Consider the following 17,408-nt stretch of genomic DNA (forward strand, 5'->3'; position numbering starts at 1 on the left):
CCACACAGTATCTGCCAAGTAGAAGCAATTCTGTGGAAGTATGACCCTGACTCTTTCTCACTAGCCACCTGCCACAGCCAGGAATACTAGCTGTCTGTTTACTGCTCTCATTTCACAGTAAATTACAGTATCCAATACTAAGCCAAGGTCAACATCAATGTATTATCAATCTGGTTGTCTACTGTGATTGTTGGTGATTGAGTCAGCTTCATAGTAAACCAGCTGATGCTGAGCTCTACCATATAATTGATGCCAATTCTTTGTGCCAGTGATTTTCCCAACGTCCTGTATGGTTTCAGTAATTGTGTTAGACCTGTGAAGTGATGCCTACCAGCCTTTTGGCAAAGACACAGTACTGGGTGTGTGCATGTGCATGTGCATGTGCGTTAGTATGTGTGTGTAGGCCTTCTCACCTGTGGTGGACTTGGCACGGTGGTGTGTGTCCAGGAAGTCCTGCAGCAGCTGTGATTGGTTGGGCAGTGGGGTCGGGGTCGAGGGACCAGAGGTCAGGGGTGAGGTGGACGGGGCGTCCCGTCTGAGGGTCAGCTGGAGGGTCTGCTCAGCAAACAGCGTCTGGATCAGACCCAGGTCCAGAGTGGACACGCCTCGACCGTTCAGAACCACAATCTCATCTCCTGGTCTCAGCCCTGGGAGAGGAACACACACAAAACAAACACAGTAAGAAATACGGTCACAGTACAAACAGTATCATGGCGATATGTATAAATATTTCAATATGAATCATGTTTAAGTCAAAGTTAAGTGAACATACCTTCACTGAAGGCCAGCCCATCAGACAGCACCTCACTGACAAAGATGCGGCTGTTCCTCTGTCCGTCTATGTGCCCTGTCACTGCAAAGCCTGACAACAGAGACGAGAGACTGAGCCAATGATGGTTCGTAGGGTGCAATGACCATATCAGTACATACAGCCAATGATTTATAGGATGTCTGTGGCAATGACATACATACTGTTCATCTGCTAGAGAACACAACACTCACCAAAGTCCCCAGTGCAGACAGGTCTGGTCATGTGCAGGGTGAATACATTCAGTAAGAACACCTCAAGCTCGTCATACAACTGCACAAAAGAGGGACAACTACAGCTTAGAAACCACAACTCCACACATCAGCCAGTGATGTTAAACACAACTAAAACAATGCTATTGTTCTATGCATTTCCAGTAAAGTATTATGCTGAATATTGTGTTGGCTCACCAGGTCATGTAGTAGTTCACTGGGTGTGGGGGTGCGGACCTCTACGTTCTGGGCCAAACATCTGTGTAGTCTGAGACAGTGCAGGCTAGGGTCCAGCTGCTTCGACTGTGACAGGGAAACACTATCTGTCAACACCCTGAATGCAGCAATACATAGCAAATACAACTAGTCTAGGCCAGACACCTGGTCTACACAAAAAATGAATTTGGTTATATCTGTGCTGTTGTATCATGTGACATGGGATGGCTTCACTACAGCTCAAAGGTGATTAAGATGAAGTGGCATCAAGTTTGACCTGTGGGATTAATAAAGTGTGTGTGTACATGTGTCTGTGCTGTGTGTAAAGCTGTGACAATACCAGTGTCGTAATATGGCAAAGATGAAAACAGGAAGCAGACCTAACTCTTTGGTCCTTCAAAAACCTGCTGTATGTAAAACATTGTGTGCTAATACATGTGACTCTGGATGACAACATAATGATGATTGTTTCCAACATTAGGGCTGTTTTCCTAAAGAAGTTAAATCAGTTTTGTGTTTTGTCTCCTTGCCACGATACTAACGAGTATCGCGGTACTGGTATCGTCCCGGCCCAAGAAGTGTGGGTGTGAGAATGAGCTAGCTAGCCATCCACTTCTGTCACACACCTGAGAGACAGAGTGAGGGCAGGTGAGTGTGTGTGTGTGTGTGTGTGTCACCTGTGCCAACACACAGGTCAGAGAGTGCAGTGTGTGTGTACAAGGCCCTCAGGGTAAAGAGCATATGGGCCGGGAGACAGACAGACAATGAGAGACAGACAGACACTGAGACAGACAGACAATGAGAGACAGAGACAATGAGAGACAGACAGACACTGAGACAGACAGACAATGAGAGACAGACAGACAAGCACAGTAAACATATGGAACTGTCTACTGTATAAGCCAGAGCTCTAACAATGGGCATAACAATAAATAAAAATGAGTGGGTCACAAAAGGCAGTAGAGCGTGGGTTGGTCAAATTACTCACAGATTGGAGATTTTAACATGATTACATTGAAAGTGTTTTTTTTTTATATACATAAAAGCAGGCTTAAAAAAAGCAAGGCATAACCTCAAGTAAAAGCTTTTCTCTTAAGTGCCCCTGTTCAAATCAAAGATGTCTGCCGTAACAGTACCACTCACAGGGCTAACTTTTGGGAACGTGAACATCATAACAATTCCTTCTCTGTGACTCTCACCTTGCAGGCTAGGGAGACGACATCAGCCACTGTATGGTCCCGTCTCATTGGCACTTGGATGGCGTGGCTGTCTGGCATGTACACACAGGTCAGTGTTTCTCCACTGCTCTCCCACTGGCCACCCTCAGGGGGAGCCAGAGAGTAGTGGTTGGCCAAGCTGTCCAGTCTCTGAAAGTAGAGAGAGATGGTGAGAGAGAGAGAGAGAGAGAGAGAGAGAGAGAGAGAGAGAGAGAGAGAGAGAGAGAGAGAGAGAGAGAGAGAGAGAGAGAGAGAGAGAGAGAGAGAGAGAGAGAGAGAGAGAGAGAGAGAGAGAGAGAGAGAGAGAGAGAGAGAGAGATGGTGAGAGAGAGAGAGAGAGATGGTGAGAGAGAGAGAGAGATGGTGAGAGAGAGAGAGAGAGAGAGATGGTGAGAGAGAGAGAAAGATGGTGAGAGAGTAGGTGAGAGAGAGAGTAGGTGAGAGAGAGAGATGGTGAGAGAGAGAGAGAGAGAGATGGTGAGAGAGAGAGAGAGAGAGAGAGAGAGTGCGAGGGAGAGAGAGAAAAACAGGCAGTGGACAAATCAATAGGTTTCCATTAAACCGATGCAGAAACTGGCAGTGGCTCAAAGTTTAGTGCAAAGATGTCATGCAATTAGCCATTTAGACATCGCAGGACAGAGTCATTTCATATAATAGCCATTATAATGATGGTGTACACAAGAGGATTGATTACGGGGGGGTTATTGGCAGAGTTTGCGAGGAACGTGTCTAGACGGGCGACATCTGCACAGATCTACAAAAGACTGCACTATCATCATGATAATAATAGCCCCATTTAGTTCTAAGTGCCATCCAGATGATTTCATGTTTAGTGATGGATTAATGGCTGCCTTTACAGGCTCCTTCCAGGAGGCCATCTGAGGCCCTCAGGCCAATTATTCCCTATCCACATTAACAATGAGGTTGGGGTTAGCATTAATGCTGGGTTGTCCTGCCACTGGGCCTCAGAAGCTGCAGTATTTGGGTTTTGGTTGCGACTCCATGTCTCTGAAGGGAAAACAGCCACTGCTGCATTAAGAGGTTGTGGGCGACGCAACAGTAACACCACAGACCACAGCTGCTATACAGGCTCCACATAGCGAGGAAACACTCAAACATGTTTCAAAAGTCACAACCAGCAGAACCAGCCAATGATTCAGCAGCACTTCAATGAAAATGCTGAATTAGAGACAGACATTTACAGTTGCTATGGTGAGTAAGGTCTGGAGTAGAAAGGTGGAGTTCTACCACTTAGAGAGCATACAGAGGTGTGTGTGGCTCCTGGATGCTGTCTGTCTGTCTGTCTGTCTGCTGGTGTGTCACAGAGGAAAACCTTGGGAGACATTCTCCCCCAGAGACCAGTCTGACTTGGAGACTAAGGTCTCTTTGACTCGGTCTATGGTGTTTGTCGGGCATAAACATATGCGTCTCACACACACGCCATATGTTTTACTATCCTTGTGGGGACCTACAATTGATTTCCATTCAAAATCTTATTTTCCCTAAACACTAACCGAATCCTAACTCCTAACCCTAAAATAGCCTTTGTCCTCGTGTGGACAATTTTCCTTGTTTTACTATCCTTGTGGGGACTTTGGGGGATTTCCGGTACCCACAAGGATAATAACACAAGCCCACACACACAAGCGAAGGTAACAAAGTGTCTTTCTGACCAAGGTGGCTGGAAAAACATGTACAAGAAAACAGTCATTGAATTTTCCAGCAACATGTCCAATTGGGAAGAATAACCTGACAAGAACACTGCCAGCATAAAGCCTACCAATGTTCTGTCCAATGTGTTGCTCAAACCTTTGGGGAGACAAGCAACAGAGAGCTGGTTCTTTCACAACTTTCTGTCTAGTCCTGTGGGTTAATGAGGCCATGTTTATACTTTCAGAGAGAAAACCGTTTTGTCATGAGAAAGGTTGCATTACAACCACCCTGTCTGTCTGTCGATCTAACATGGTGTGACTGGAAACTAAACGTTCTGCCTCTTCACCTCAAGCCCAGTAGCTGCCGCGTGACTGTGCACTCATTCATGGCCCCAGGTAGGGTTGTAACGGCCTGGTCAACTTTCCACAGGAACTGCCAAGCCTCAGCATGTGTCGGCCCTTAACGTGTGTGTGGGTGTAAACCCAAACCTATACTTCAGTATTTCCTCTCTTAAGAGGGGAAATCATTTATAACAGCCAACCACCACCCTGTACCTTCTAAAGATGGAATCAAGAGTAACAGACACTTCATGTCAGAGCTAACCACCACCCCAAAACACTCTCAACTCTGTACAGCACCTCCTAGCAACAGGCTAACATACAAATACTACAGCTCAGGCAAATCTTTGTGTAACATGTAAATGTACTTTTATTTTTTTATGAGAGGAAATATAATGGTATTAAAGAATTCCATAGTGTATTTCCGTTATCGGAGCACACTGCCTTCTAAGAAGTACATTTAGTCCTTAAAATATCTTCCCCAAACTCTTTCTTCAAACATAATCGTAAAACACACAATTCCAATGTGAAAAAAGACCAGCGTTAGCTGCTCCCTGTGTGGAGTTGACAACATCAGCGGCACTTCCTTTCCTCTGACCTCACATGTAAGGTGACGGTGCTCATGGGTAACAGAGCGTGGCATAGGAGGAGGGATGGGGGCGCACACAGCACAGGGGCAGGGGTAGGGGCAGGAGAAGGGGTCAACTACAGTACAACAGGTCTGAGAGGGCCTCTGGTTGAAGAGAGGTGGTGACATGTGGAAAGGGGGATGGTGGGGGAATGGGGGTCAGGGGGATCTCACAGGACTGACATGGTCTGTCACAGTCTCTGGAGAGCCAAAGATTTGTACAGGAGCACCATGATGACATTCATTCCTAAGGGATACAGGTGGTGAGGGTTCGCTGGCAGCCACTGTCAGAGCCCTCCATATCCCCCATTGAAAGCTGAAGCTCCCCTGATTTGCAGCATTCCTTCCTAGCCTGTTTAAGCAATGTCAACAGATCACCAGCCTGTAGAGACAGCTGTGGAGAAGCCCATCTCATAAGAGAGCATAGCCACATTATGGCTATGGCATCAATCTACACAGAATACCCCATAATGACAAAGCGAAAACAGGTTTTTGTTGCTAATTTATTACAAATATAAACAGAAATACCGTATTTACATAAGTATTCAGACCCTTTGCTATGAGACTCGAAATTGAGCTCAGGTGCATCCTGTTTCCATTGATCATCCTTGAGATGTTTCTACAACTTGATTGGAGTCCACCGGTGGTAAATTCAATTGATTGGACATGCAGTTGACAGTGCATGAGGTTGAATGAATTGTCCATAGAGCTCTGAGACTATGTCGAGGCACAGATCTGGAGAAGGGTACCAAAAAACTTCTGCAGCATTGAAGGTCCCTAAGAACACAGTGGCCTCGATCATTATTAAATGGAAGAAGTTTGGAACCACCAAGACTCTTCCTAGAGCTGGCCGCCCAGCCAAACTGAGCAATCAGGGAGGTGACCAAGATCCCAATGGTCACTCTGACAGAGCTCCAGAGTTCCTCTGTGGAGATGGGAGAACCTTACAGAAGGACAACCATCCGTGCAGCACTCCACCAATCAGGCCTTTATGGTACTGTGGCCAGACGGCAGCCACTCCTCAGTAAAAGGCACATGACAGCGTGCTTGGAGTTTGCCAAATGGCACCTAAAGGACTCTCCGACCATGAGAAACAAGATTCTATGGTCTGATGACACCAAGATTGAATTATTTGGCCTGAATGCCAAGCGTCACGTCTGGAGGAAACGAGTAAAGGGTCTGAACACTTATGTAAATGTGATAGTTCCGTTCTTTTTTTTAAATACATTTGCAAACATTTCTAAAAAACGGTTTTTCCTTTGTCATTACAAACTATTTAATCCATTTTAGAATAAGGCTGTAACGTAACAAAATGTGGAAAAAGTCAAGGGGTCTGAATACTTTCCGAATGCACTGTGGAGAGAGGAACATCGTGACACTTTCACAACAACATTAAAGCTCGTCCTGAAGAAAGGCCATCTTTGTCCCTTCTTCATCCTCATCCTATTCTGTGGCTGGGTGGAGCAATTCATGTTAGAGGTGGCTATATGGGTCTAACATTGGCCACATTCACCCTAGTCCGCTCCTCTCTGATTCAGCCTCAATACAGAGCATTGTGTCCAGAGGGGTGATGCGAGGCTGCCGGACAGATCTACTGCTCTCTCTGTGTGTTCATTGTGACCAGACCACCCCTTGACATGTACAACTCTATCTGTCCCATAGATCCCAACACATTCAGGACAAGTTGTTCTGTATGGATGAAGAGGAGAGCAGAAGAGCCACAGACAATTTGGAACTTCCTGACAACATGTTTGTAACCACCTAATAGTTCAAATGTGTGATCCAAGGGGATTTACTGTTGCAGCTACATTATGTTAGCGCTCAGATTGTGAGAATTTGTGATATTCACTCAACACTTTCACACTGACAGAGCTTCTCAACACTGTCTCTCAATACTTTCCATTATCACCTTCACGTTGTAAAGAGGAGCCCCTAAATACATCACCAGAACGTCTGGTATTTTACCCCTGCTGCTTAAGGCTTCCGCATGCTTCCCAGCCGAAACATTGCGGTAGAGTTTGTGCATATATTATGACAACATTTTGTGACGTTTTTGTTAGTTTTGGACTTCGGTGAGGGTTTTTTCGGCTGTTCAGGCACAAAACAAAACATTCTGGAGGCATTCCGAAGTTTGGAGCCGAAGTCTACGCCCCTTCGTCGGTGATTGGTCAACAGTAGGGATACTTCAATAAAGTCTTTGTTGGCATTCAACTAGAGATGATTAGTTTTCATGCACATTTATTCATTGAAAAATACTGCACCAAACATCTTAGTTAGATGTAAAATTGTGCGACTAAGACCTCTTCGGCAGATACGTCCAAATTAATGACAGACTTCTTGAGTTATTAATTCTGAGTATTTTGAGGAAGTGTATACTGGCTACGGCATCTCAAAAAATGGACAAACAGTACTATTGCCGCTTTATTCTTGTTTTTCAAGCGAAGGTCTTTTAAGGGAGTATGCGTGCACACTCGTTTGGTTTGGCTTGGCGCCAGCCGAACTCAAGCATGCTGACACCTTTAGACAGTGAGGGGTAGAATGTCAGTGGGGGCTTCTATCGGACACGGTGTCTAAACGTTGCTAGTGGGTAACACGCTGATGATGACCAATTGGTTCCAGTAGGTTAACTAACTCACTTTTGCACTGGGCACTCCCTTTTGAGCTCTATGATCTTGGCTTTGTATAGTATCTCTTTTTGTGGTTTGTATTGCCCCTTAGATACGCTGGGGTGCAGGTTTTTCTCCTTTTGATGTACAGATATGGCAGTAGAGAGAGACAGACACCTGCAGATGGCATTAGAGAAATCTCAGCTTTTATCCTGATCTGGCCCTACGTATGGTACAGACCACAGCACTAAGTCTGCAAAGTCAGTCATGACATGAAGGCATGACCCCTAACCTGTGATAACACGTGGGAGATGTCATCACACGGCTTGTCATCGTAATTCGTAACCATAAAGCTTGCTGAGACACATGATACTGCTGTTCCATGTTTCAGCCATATGCACTCACTTATAGAATCTAGACGGTAGACGCTCAGTCAATGAACTATAAGATAGTTTGACACTTGTTTGATATCTAAACCGAAGCAGACATAAAAACAGAATATGGTATTTTAACATCCATATTTCTTAAAATGTCATACAATTTTATGAAACTGTCATATAAAAAGTGGTAACATAAACTCACCTCAGAACTAGTGGGTGGGAGGCAGTAGGGCTGTCCTCCTTCATCACTTTCAAAGATCTGCAACGAAGAGAAACACACATTGACTTGACTTGTAAAAATCCCCTTAGTCATCTATTAAACAGCAGTGACCCATAGCAGCAGACGTATTACACAGACACACACACTGTTATTATGTAGCTAATTAAAAAGTGTGCAGTGAGGGCCTGGTGCTTTGATACCATTTCCATGGTGGCTGGGGCAGAGGCAGCCTGTGAGGCCCCAGAAAAAGGCAGTAATAAGCAGTGTGGAGATACAGAAACAGGACTGAGGCTAATAAGACTTCTGTGTGGCAGGAGAGAGAGAGAGGGAATAGATGAAAGGAGAGACAGCCCACCAGGGCAGAGAGGAGGGTGGGAGACACCACCTCTCCCTCTCCAGACCCTCCTCTCTCTTACTATACCTCTGTGGGGGGGGGGGTTTACATTAGTAAAATATGTGTAGTAAGATCTATCCCTCTTCAACATCCGATTTGCAACTTTTCTATTTACACATACCGCCCCAACAGATCCACATATGATGCAATCTCTATTGCAGTCCACACTGCCCTTTCCCACCTAGACAAAAGGAACACCTATGTGAGACTGCTGTTCATTGACTACATCTCAGCGTTCAACACCATAGTGCCCTCCAAGCTCATCACTAAGCTAAGGAACCTGGGATTAAACACCTCCCTCTGCAACTGGATCCTGGACTTCCTGACGGGACGCCCCCAGGTGGTGAGGATAGGCAAGACATCCGCCACGCTGACCATCAAAACGGGGGCCCCTCAGGGGTGCATGCTTAGTCCCCTCCTGTACTCCCTGTTCACCCACGACTGCGTGGCCACGCACGACTAACACCATTAAGTTTGCAGACGACACGACGGTGGTAGGCCTGATCACCGACGACGATGAGACAGCCTACAGGGAGGAGGTCAGAGACCTGGCAGTGTGGTGCCAGGACAACAACTTCTCCCTCAATGCCAGCAAGACAAAGGAGCTGATCGTGGACTACAGGAAACGGAGGGCCGAGCATGCCCCCATTCACATCGACGGGGCTGTAGTGGAGCGGGTCGAGAACTTCAAGTTTCTCTGTGTGTCCACATCACTAAGAACCTTTCATGGTCCAAACACCAACACAGTCGTGAAGATGGCACGACAACACCTCTTCCCCCTCAGGAGGCTGAAAAGGCATGGGCCCTCAGATCCTCAAAAAGTTATACGGGTGCACCATTGAGAGCATCTCAACTGGCTACATCAAAGCTTGATATGGCAACTGCTTGGCATTCCAACTGCAAGGCGCCGCAGAGTGTTGTGAGTACAGCCCAGTACTTCACTGGGGCCGAGCTCCCTGCCATCCAGAACCTCTATACCAGGCGGTGTCAGAGGAAGGCCCTAAAAATGGTCAAAGACTCCAGCCACCAAGTCAGACTGTTCTCTTTACTACTGCACGGCAAGCGGTACCGGAGCGCCAAGTCTGGGACGAAAAGGCTCCTGAACAGCTTCTACCCCCAAGCCATAAAACTGCTGAACAGTTAATCAAATGGCTACCCGGACTATTTGCATTGACCCCCTTTTTTTTGTTGGACTGTCTCTCTTGCACTGGCTTATGCACACTTACTGGACTCTACCCACACATACTACACTGACACCCCAACACACACACTACTCTGTTTATTATATATCCTGATTGCCTAGTCATTTTTACCCCTACCTACATGTATATATTACCTCAACTACCTCGTACCCCTACACATTGACTCGGTACCGGTACTCCTTGTATATAGCCTCGTTATTTTATTGTGTCACTATTGCTTTTTTCGTACTTTTTAGCTCAACATTGTTGGGAAAGGGCTCGTAAGTAAGCATTTCACGGTAAAGTCTACACGTGTTGTATTCGGCGCATGTGACAAATACAATTTGATTTGGCCAAAGCCACATTCAAAGCCTCTATATGTGTGTGCACCTATTAGCATACCGTAAATATCATAGTATATAGACAACAACAAAAAAGAATAGCAATTCAAATTATACAGGAGCTTCTCATCTTAACCATATTGCACATAATGTTGCACACTTGATTAATGCAATGATTCACAAATGTGTGGATATTTTAAAAGCCTTTAATATCTTTCCTGGGACTAGTATGTGTCGTCAAAGTAGTGTAGCGTAAAGAGGCCCTTAATCTCGCTCTTCTTGATCCCCTCCCTCCCTCCTCTACCTCTCCCACCCTCCTGCCGTAAGGTGTGTTGTGGCAGGCAGCAAAGCATTCGATGAGTCCCTAAGCCCTCTAGGCAGGGTGACTCTGCAGGTTCAGCGGGATGACCGATGACGCCACCGCTCTACTGTCCTTCAACCCAGCTAAACCCAGCACTCTGCCTTGTTTCAGATGAGACTCAGATGATAAATGAATATGGCCTCTCCAGACAGATGGCCCTAGTAGTGACACATACAGACCTCTACTGACCTCTGGCTACTGAGGTAACTAACACATGTTGTATGCAGCACAGAGCAGGTCCTGTTATAGTACTGTAAACACTGCTGACAAGCCCACTCATTTTAGAACTCTTAAACCTCTCCCACAAATCCCTGGGCCCTCCTCTGTCTTGTCTACTGCCGCCACTGAACCCTGGCCAGGTAGCTCCTAGGGTAACGCCACACCCCTTTGTCTATCAGACAGAGGAGAGAAGAGGGCCTGTCCTGTGCTGAGGGAGAGGTTCTGATTTTGGAATGACCAAGCAGAGTAAATTGGATTTGGGCCTAGTCAACAGAGATGACTCAATGAGATGACTGTGGGAAGATGTGGTAGGTGGTGAATGTTTATACTATAGAAACAGAGAAAGGGGAGAGCTGGAGGGAGAGAGCTAAGGACAGAGAAAGAGGAAAGGGGATATGAGAAAGAGAAAGTAAAGAAGAGAGAGTTTGGCATAAAAGATCAGCCTGCTGTCTAAATCCCTCTGTAATAAACACGTGTCATGAGCAATGATGTCACACAGAGGCTCAACTAGTCTCTAGGAAAGATTGGAAACTAATTCTCACACTACACCAGCCCTACCTACACACACAAGACAGCAGATGTACCTGGAGTCATCACTCTACAACCCCCTTGAAGCAATTAGCCACTCTTTTAATGGGAATCAACATAATAAAAATAATTGGTCATTTAGCAGACGCTCTTATCCAGAGCGACTTACAGGAGCAATTAGGGTTAAGTGCCTTGCTCAAGGGCACAGACAGATTTTTCACCTAGTCGGCTCGGGGATTAGAACCAGCGACCTTTCGGTTACTGGCACAACGCTCTTAACCACTAAGCTACCTGCCGCCCATCATAGGAAGGCAGAAACATATCCCAACTGGAGAGCTACGCTTAGGAGTGAAACCTGTGAAAAAGCGTGGAGCTGTTTAATATTTAGTGGACTTACACAAACCATCTGTTTGTCGCTACAGGGCTCGGTACAGCAGGCTGCAATTTACCACATATGGCTTTTAATAATTCATGCTACATCACTGTTCCCACTCGCCGTGCGCCACCTCAGCCTTCTGCGCTGTGAAACAGACTGGGTCTCATTAGCTAACCTGCTAGAGCTCCCAAACACACCTTAAACAACATCACACATAACACCACACACATATATAGCCCAGCGGAGGGGGAGGGGTGAGGAGAGTACTGGGATGAGCAGGGAAGACCCTGTTGTCTGCATTAAGGACAGATGGCCTCCTCTTCTGAAGAGGACTAAGGAGAATCAGGAGCTGGCAGTTAGCAGTGTCTACAGTTTAGATGGGTGCTTTATGCTCCCTACAATCACAGATACACCAGTCAGTCAGTCAGTCAGTCAGTCAGCGCCAGTAACAGCTAAGACATGGCAGCAGAAACATTTATGAATCCTCAAAGTGAAGCCTCCAGCACAGACGCAACTCAAAGAAGAAGACTGTCAAACTACATCAGAGGAAAGATTGTAGTGTTGTACTGGCATTCTCATTCCCACACCATTATCCAAATGTATGGGTTTTCATAATAGACTTGATCATGGAAACCAGGTCTTTTCCTTGTCTTAAAATAGACCACCTACTGTACTGACTCTCCTGAGCAGTACCTTCAGGGTAGAGGGGGGTGGACTGAAAACATCAATAAATAATGAGCCTGTGTGGAAGTGTAATTACTAAACAGAGAATGTACCCCTCCTGCACCTGTGGTTGGAATGCTCGCTGTTTACATAGAGTGGGATTATGCACTTAAAACTCACCAGAGAAGAATATGAGTTTAATAAACATAATCTCGTTTATTGGGGAAAACGCACACCACATTGGAACTTTCTCTAAGAATTGTGAGAAAGTCTTGATTTGATTTCCTTGCAGGAGTGTTATGGACTCACTGGGCCAGTGTGGGAGTCTGTGTGTGTTCAATGTGTCCAGGTACTGTACCTGTTCTGTGGACGGTCTCTTGTCGCGGCCCCTCTTGGTGAGGTTGTCGAGGCCTTTGAGGGAGGAGAAGAGGCCTCTCTTGTTACGTGATCTCTGGCTCAGGGACATGGAGCGCCTCCTCATTGTCGCCTCATCCCTGGAACAGATCTGACGACATAACACACCGTCAGGACTAGGATCAAATGCAGCAGTTAGACTTACATCAATCAACCTGCTTCAACTTCAGTCTCCTATAGCAATACTCAATCAATGTGTGTGTCAAAGGGTTACCTTTGAGAGTTTACACCTTAACTGAACATCTTTAGCTACTGTAGAAAACCTTTCATTCCAGACCAGACTTCAAAACTACAAACTCTGGTCAACTAGAGTACTTTCTATATAATTTGGATAGACAGCCCTACCCCTCAACCTGCCATATGAAGGGTCTCACCAGCGCGTGGAAGGAGGACACAGAGAAGATGCCCAGGCGTCCCAGGGTGGTCTTGGAGGGCCGGCTGGCTGCAGCTAACAGACTCTTGGGGTTGGGCAGCTCGCCCCCCTGCAGGCTGGCCAGGTAACAGCGCATCCTGAACAGGTCCATGTTAAACTTCTCCAGGTTCTGCTCCCACTGCTGGATCTGTAGGGAGGGAGGGAATGAGGAGGGGTGATGAGGGAGAGAGGGACAGTTGGAGGGGTGAGAAGAGGGAGGGAGGGAAAGGCAGAGAGGGGAGATCGGGGAGATAGTTAAGGGTGCATTCCATCAAACTGGGATTGCTTACAGATGTGGTGGTGGGGGGGTATGCACAAGCTGCTGCTGGGTGAGGGCAGGGCATTAAGGTTGATGATAGTGAGGGAGGGTTGTAGAGTGTGTGTGTGTGTGTGTGTGTGTGTGTGTGTTTAATGCAGTCTCTCTTATTCTCTGCAATAAAAGTCATGGAAGGGAGTTGACGAGCACCAGACCACCCTATAACCCTTCCCCCTAAATACACACACAGCACACTCACCAACAAACACACGCACAGAGAATGAACACATGCCCTTTTCGCACTATGTAAAGTATGAGAGGGTGAGAGAGGGTGCTTATTTTGTTAGCTTGGGAGGTTCACTTTAACGAGAAAACTGGAGTTAAACGACTCTCTATACAATTTACTTTAATAGTGTTGGTCTGAAGAGAGTTAATTTACAATACAGAACAGGATGGAGTCCTCCCATGAAGACTGATTCACATTGATGGAATTCTTCATGGTTGGGAATGACTTGGGGAGGGGAGCAGTCTGAGCCTAGAACATTCCACCATCACAACAACAGGACTGTAAAGACCAACAATGAGCCTGCTGCACAATGCTGTGTGTTCAGACAGAGCTAACACACGTAAAGGTTAAACCCAATGACATTATCAACATATGCCCTTCAGGAGCCAATGTGAGCCAGTGTGCAGACATCTAGTGCATGGTCATGTGTCATTCATATAGTGTCATCCCAGGGTCAGAGTCTGGGCAGAGCTGTGTTAGGTTGTCCTAAGCGTCATGCTTGGTAAATCTGCAGCGATAACCCTGTATCCCCATTGCTTCTCTAAAGCCATAACAATGGTGTATTCTGGGGGACAGGAGAGGATACAATGGGGAGACAGGTGGATTAGGGTTTGATAGCTGATACCGTTTAATATTGGACACTGCATAGCCACAAATGGAAGCGCCACACTCAAACCCATGTCTGATCGATTACATCTTATTTACATTCTGTCAGGCAATGTTAATCCTTCATCATATCAAAGAAGCATGGCCATTATCAGATTAAGACTAAGAGAGAGGTATGCGTGTGTGTGTATGCCTCTGTACCGCTGGCAAACCTGCACTAAGGCAGAGAGACACTATCATCGCAGTGACGGCATATTGCACCCATCTGGCCTTAGAGCAATCCTACTTAGTCTCTATTTACTCCCATTTCAGGCCCATTAAAAGAGGCAGGAATGGGCCTTTCCTTAGAGATACAGCCTCCTTTGACTTTCCTCTCCAACATCTGCCCCCTCTATCTCTTAATGGTTGTAAATGGCAACCTGATTATGACTTCACTATGGAGGGGGAATAGAGAGAGTTCAAAAATGTCTGCTGGCACTGATTTTGAGAAGGGGGAGGGTAGACATCAATGTGCCCCTTGTAGCACCCCCTGCCCTCTAACCCCCCCAAATCCATCATCAGCCATGGGTGCCCGTCTCGGGGCCTAACCCCGCCCTTTCCCCTCTGACCCTATCACTGGCTCCAGACTGCTATGTCTCTCTGTCCCGAGGTGCCGTGATAGCTAACATGAAACAGACACTAAGTCAGTCTGGAAGACAGGGACTGCCCTCCAGGTCATTCCCATGAGCCATTCATCTTTTTCACAGCAATGTTACCTCATTGATAAGATTATTAGAAAAATGTGCGCTTTCAGATGTTGAGCTTTCATGTCTTGCAGTGGAGGTAGATTCACTATAAATCTGACATCTACTCTTAAGTAGGTGGGGAGTTGATAAACTAATCTTTAGCCATCTCCATGGCTCACTACATTACATGTACAGGACACTTTTAGCTGTGGGGAGAATCAGTGATTGGTTCTGGTTTTTCTCCTCAGGCAGGCTGTTACAGGGGATAATGCATGTTGAGAGGCCATTATACAGAACAACATCTGGATTCCCAATCTGATGCAATGGGAAGAAGCAGCCTGCCTCTTCTCTCCCCTAAGTATTGTGTTTTGACGGCCACTAGCTACATTTAGACCACTTCCAAAAATAAGACATGGGGTTTTAGTCGCATGGTGTGATTCAAGTATTTTTAGGGCTGCTAGATTCCTAACAAACACACTTAACAGAACAGAACAACAGGACATTAAAACAAAAACGTGTTTTTCTTTCAGGGACACTAACCAATACTTCCATGTGACACACCACAACACTATCACTATAACAACCTCTGATCCTCATCATAATCATCCTCCTCACCTGGTTCTCTATGGCCTTCCTGTTCTTAGGGTCACTGACGATGGACAGCTGCAGCTCAGCCATCTTCTTCATCTTACCATCCATGTCTACCTTTTGCAGCAGGCCTCTGATTTGGCTCCTTAGCAGACGTACTGTGTCCTCCTTCCCATGACGCTTAGCGAACAGAGAGGCACTGGCAGAGTGGATGGCTGTCACCCAGTTCTCCATGTCTGTCTGGTTGCTGGCCTGAACACACAGAGGTGAAGGTAGGACATTAGATGATGGAGGTTTGAGATTAGACCATAAATGGTCAAACTAGATTATTACTGTAAAATAATTTGTTCTTTAATGGTTTATGAGATGGTATGAACACTTGCAAGACGCAGCGATGATCGTGACGTCATGAACGACATGTTAAGGGTTGGGCTCTATATATCCGGATGATTGACAGCTCTAACGCATATTGTGTTCCTAGCCTCCTCATGGCATATCATCACAATACCAGATTTCCCCAATCTATACGCTATTACGTAATTTCACAGTCAATACAGTCAATCTTGAAAGGATAATATACCTTAACAAAACAATTAAATTATCAGGAATATGAGGGAGGAGTGACTCGTGTAGGACACAATGAGAGAGAACACAGACCACAGGGTTTTATAGTGCTCCAGTTTATACCGTCAGTGGTTTCCTGACCTCTTTAGACTCTCTAGTGATGTTAAGTCCACTTCACCATTTTATTAGATTTACTCCGAACACCACAACTGGGATTTCATGCGATACACTCAGAAAAGCTCGTAAATGTGAGAGGGGAAAACTACAGAGGGCAAGTCAAGGCCTCAAGAATCTCTGTATCAAACAGTGAAAATAAGGTCAGCGAGTCAGATGATAATCAAAATATGAACACAAACAGAAACCCTCCAGCTGGAGTTTAAATCTTCTCCTTATAATCATTTACGAGCTATAATCATTAACTTGATCTACTCGATTATACAGTGCAAAAATACACAACAAGTGTGTGTGAGTGTGCATGACTATATTTGTAAAACATCTCCATCCACTACTGTACAGCCTGAATATGCTGAATATTGTGTTTGTTCACTATTGTTTAGCTGACTCTAGGGATAACTATTTCCCTGAAAAGCTACCAAGTTTCAATACCGGGAATAATTCATATTTATCCAGAGAGTCCCGGGAAATACAGCAAAAAATCAGCAGTACACATTTACAGCTTTTAAAACCAAGATATGGTCACTATGCCAGATTTCTCTCCAAACAAGAGGGGCGCTGCGCCACCTTCTCGACTTGGCTGCGCAACTATGTAAAGATTTCAGAGCAAATTAAATTATATTTAGTCATTATAGAGTAACTATCTTTGATCGCCAATGACATTGTTGTGAATTGCGAAACAGGCCATTCATAAATTCTGAGCATTGTCATGTTCCTCAATTAATTCAGCCGTAGGTTATCTCGACACAGAGCGCGCTCAGGACGCACAGAGCGCATCCCGAGTATAACGCTGTGGAATCATACAAACTTTGTAACGACAGTCAAAAAAAGTCAAATGACCAAAGTTGCTAAGCTTGCTAGATAACCTCCTTCAATTTGGCAAAATCTAGTTGATGATTATACAGATAACAGATCAGCTGATTAATAACAGGGAGATGAAGAGTGGAAGTAGTTTAAATATCAAGCTATCTTAACGGGGACCAACTCTGTTTAAAAAATATATCCATATCTACTCTCATACTGTATGTTGATCACACATTCT

General features: G+C 45.6%; 1 protein-coding gene across 1 annotated transcript in view; it reads right to left on the reverse strand.

Moving 5' to 3' along the window:
- Positions 1–17,408, reverse strand: part of LOC311102915 (rho guanine nucleotide exchange factor TIAM2-like) — a 61,810-nt gene that overhangs the window by 36,488 nt on the left and 7,914 nt on the right. The window contains exons 5-13 of the mRNA XM_084144400.1: positions 15,656–15,880; positions 13,130–13,315; positions 12,700–12,846; positions 8,261–8,317; positions 2,436–2,603; positions 1,219–1,323; positions 1,003–1,081; positions 773–862; positions 414–647 (exon numbers count right to left, since the gene is read on the reverse strand). Coding sequence (XP_084000526.1) covers positions 414–647; positions 773–862; positions 1,003–1,081; positions 1,219–1,323; positions 2,436–2,603; positions 8,261–8,317; positions 12,700–12,846; positions 13,130–13,315; positions 15,656–15,880 — 1,291 coding nt within the window. The remainder of the gene's footprint in view (positions 1–413; positions 648–772; positions 863–1,002; positions 1,082–1,218; positions 1,324–2,435; positions 2,604–8,260; positions 8,318–12,699; positions 12,847–13,129; positions 13,316–15,655; positions 15,881–17,408) is intronic.

This window comes from Coregonus lavaretus (assembly GCF_964263955.1).
Source record: "Coregonus lavaretus genome assembly, chromosome: 27".
In the NCBI taxonomy this organism is placed as follows: Eukaryota; Metazoa; Chordata; class Actinopteri; order Salmoniformes; family Salmonidae; genus Coregonus; species Coregonus lavaretus.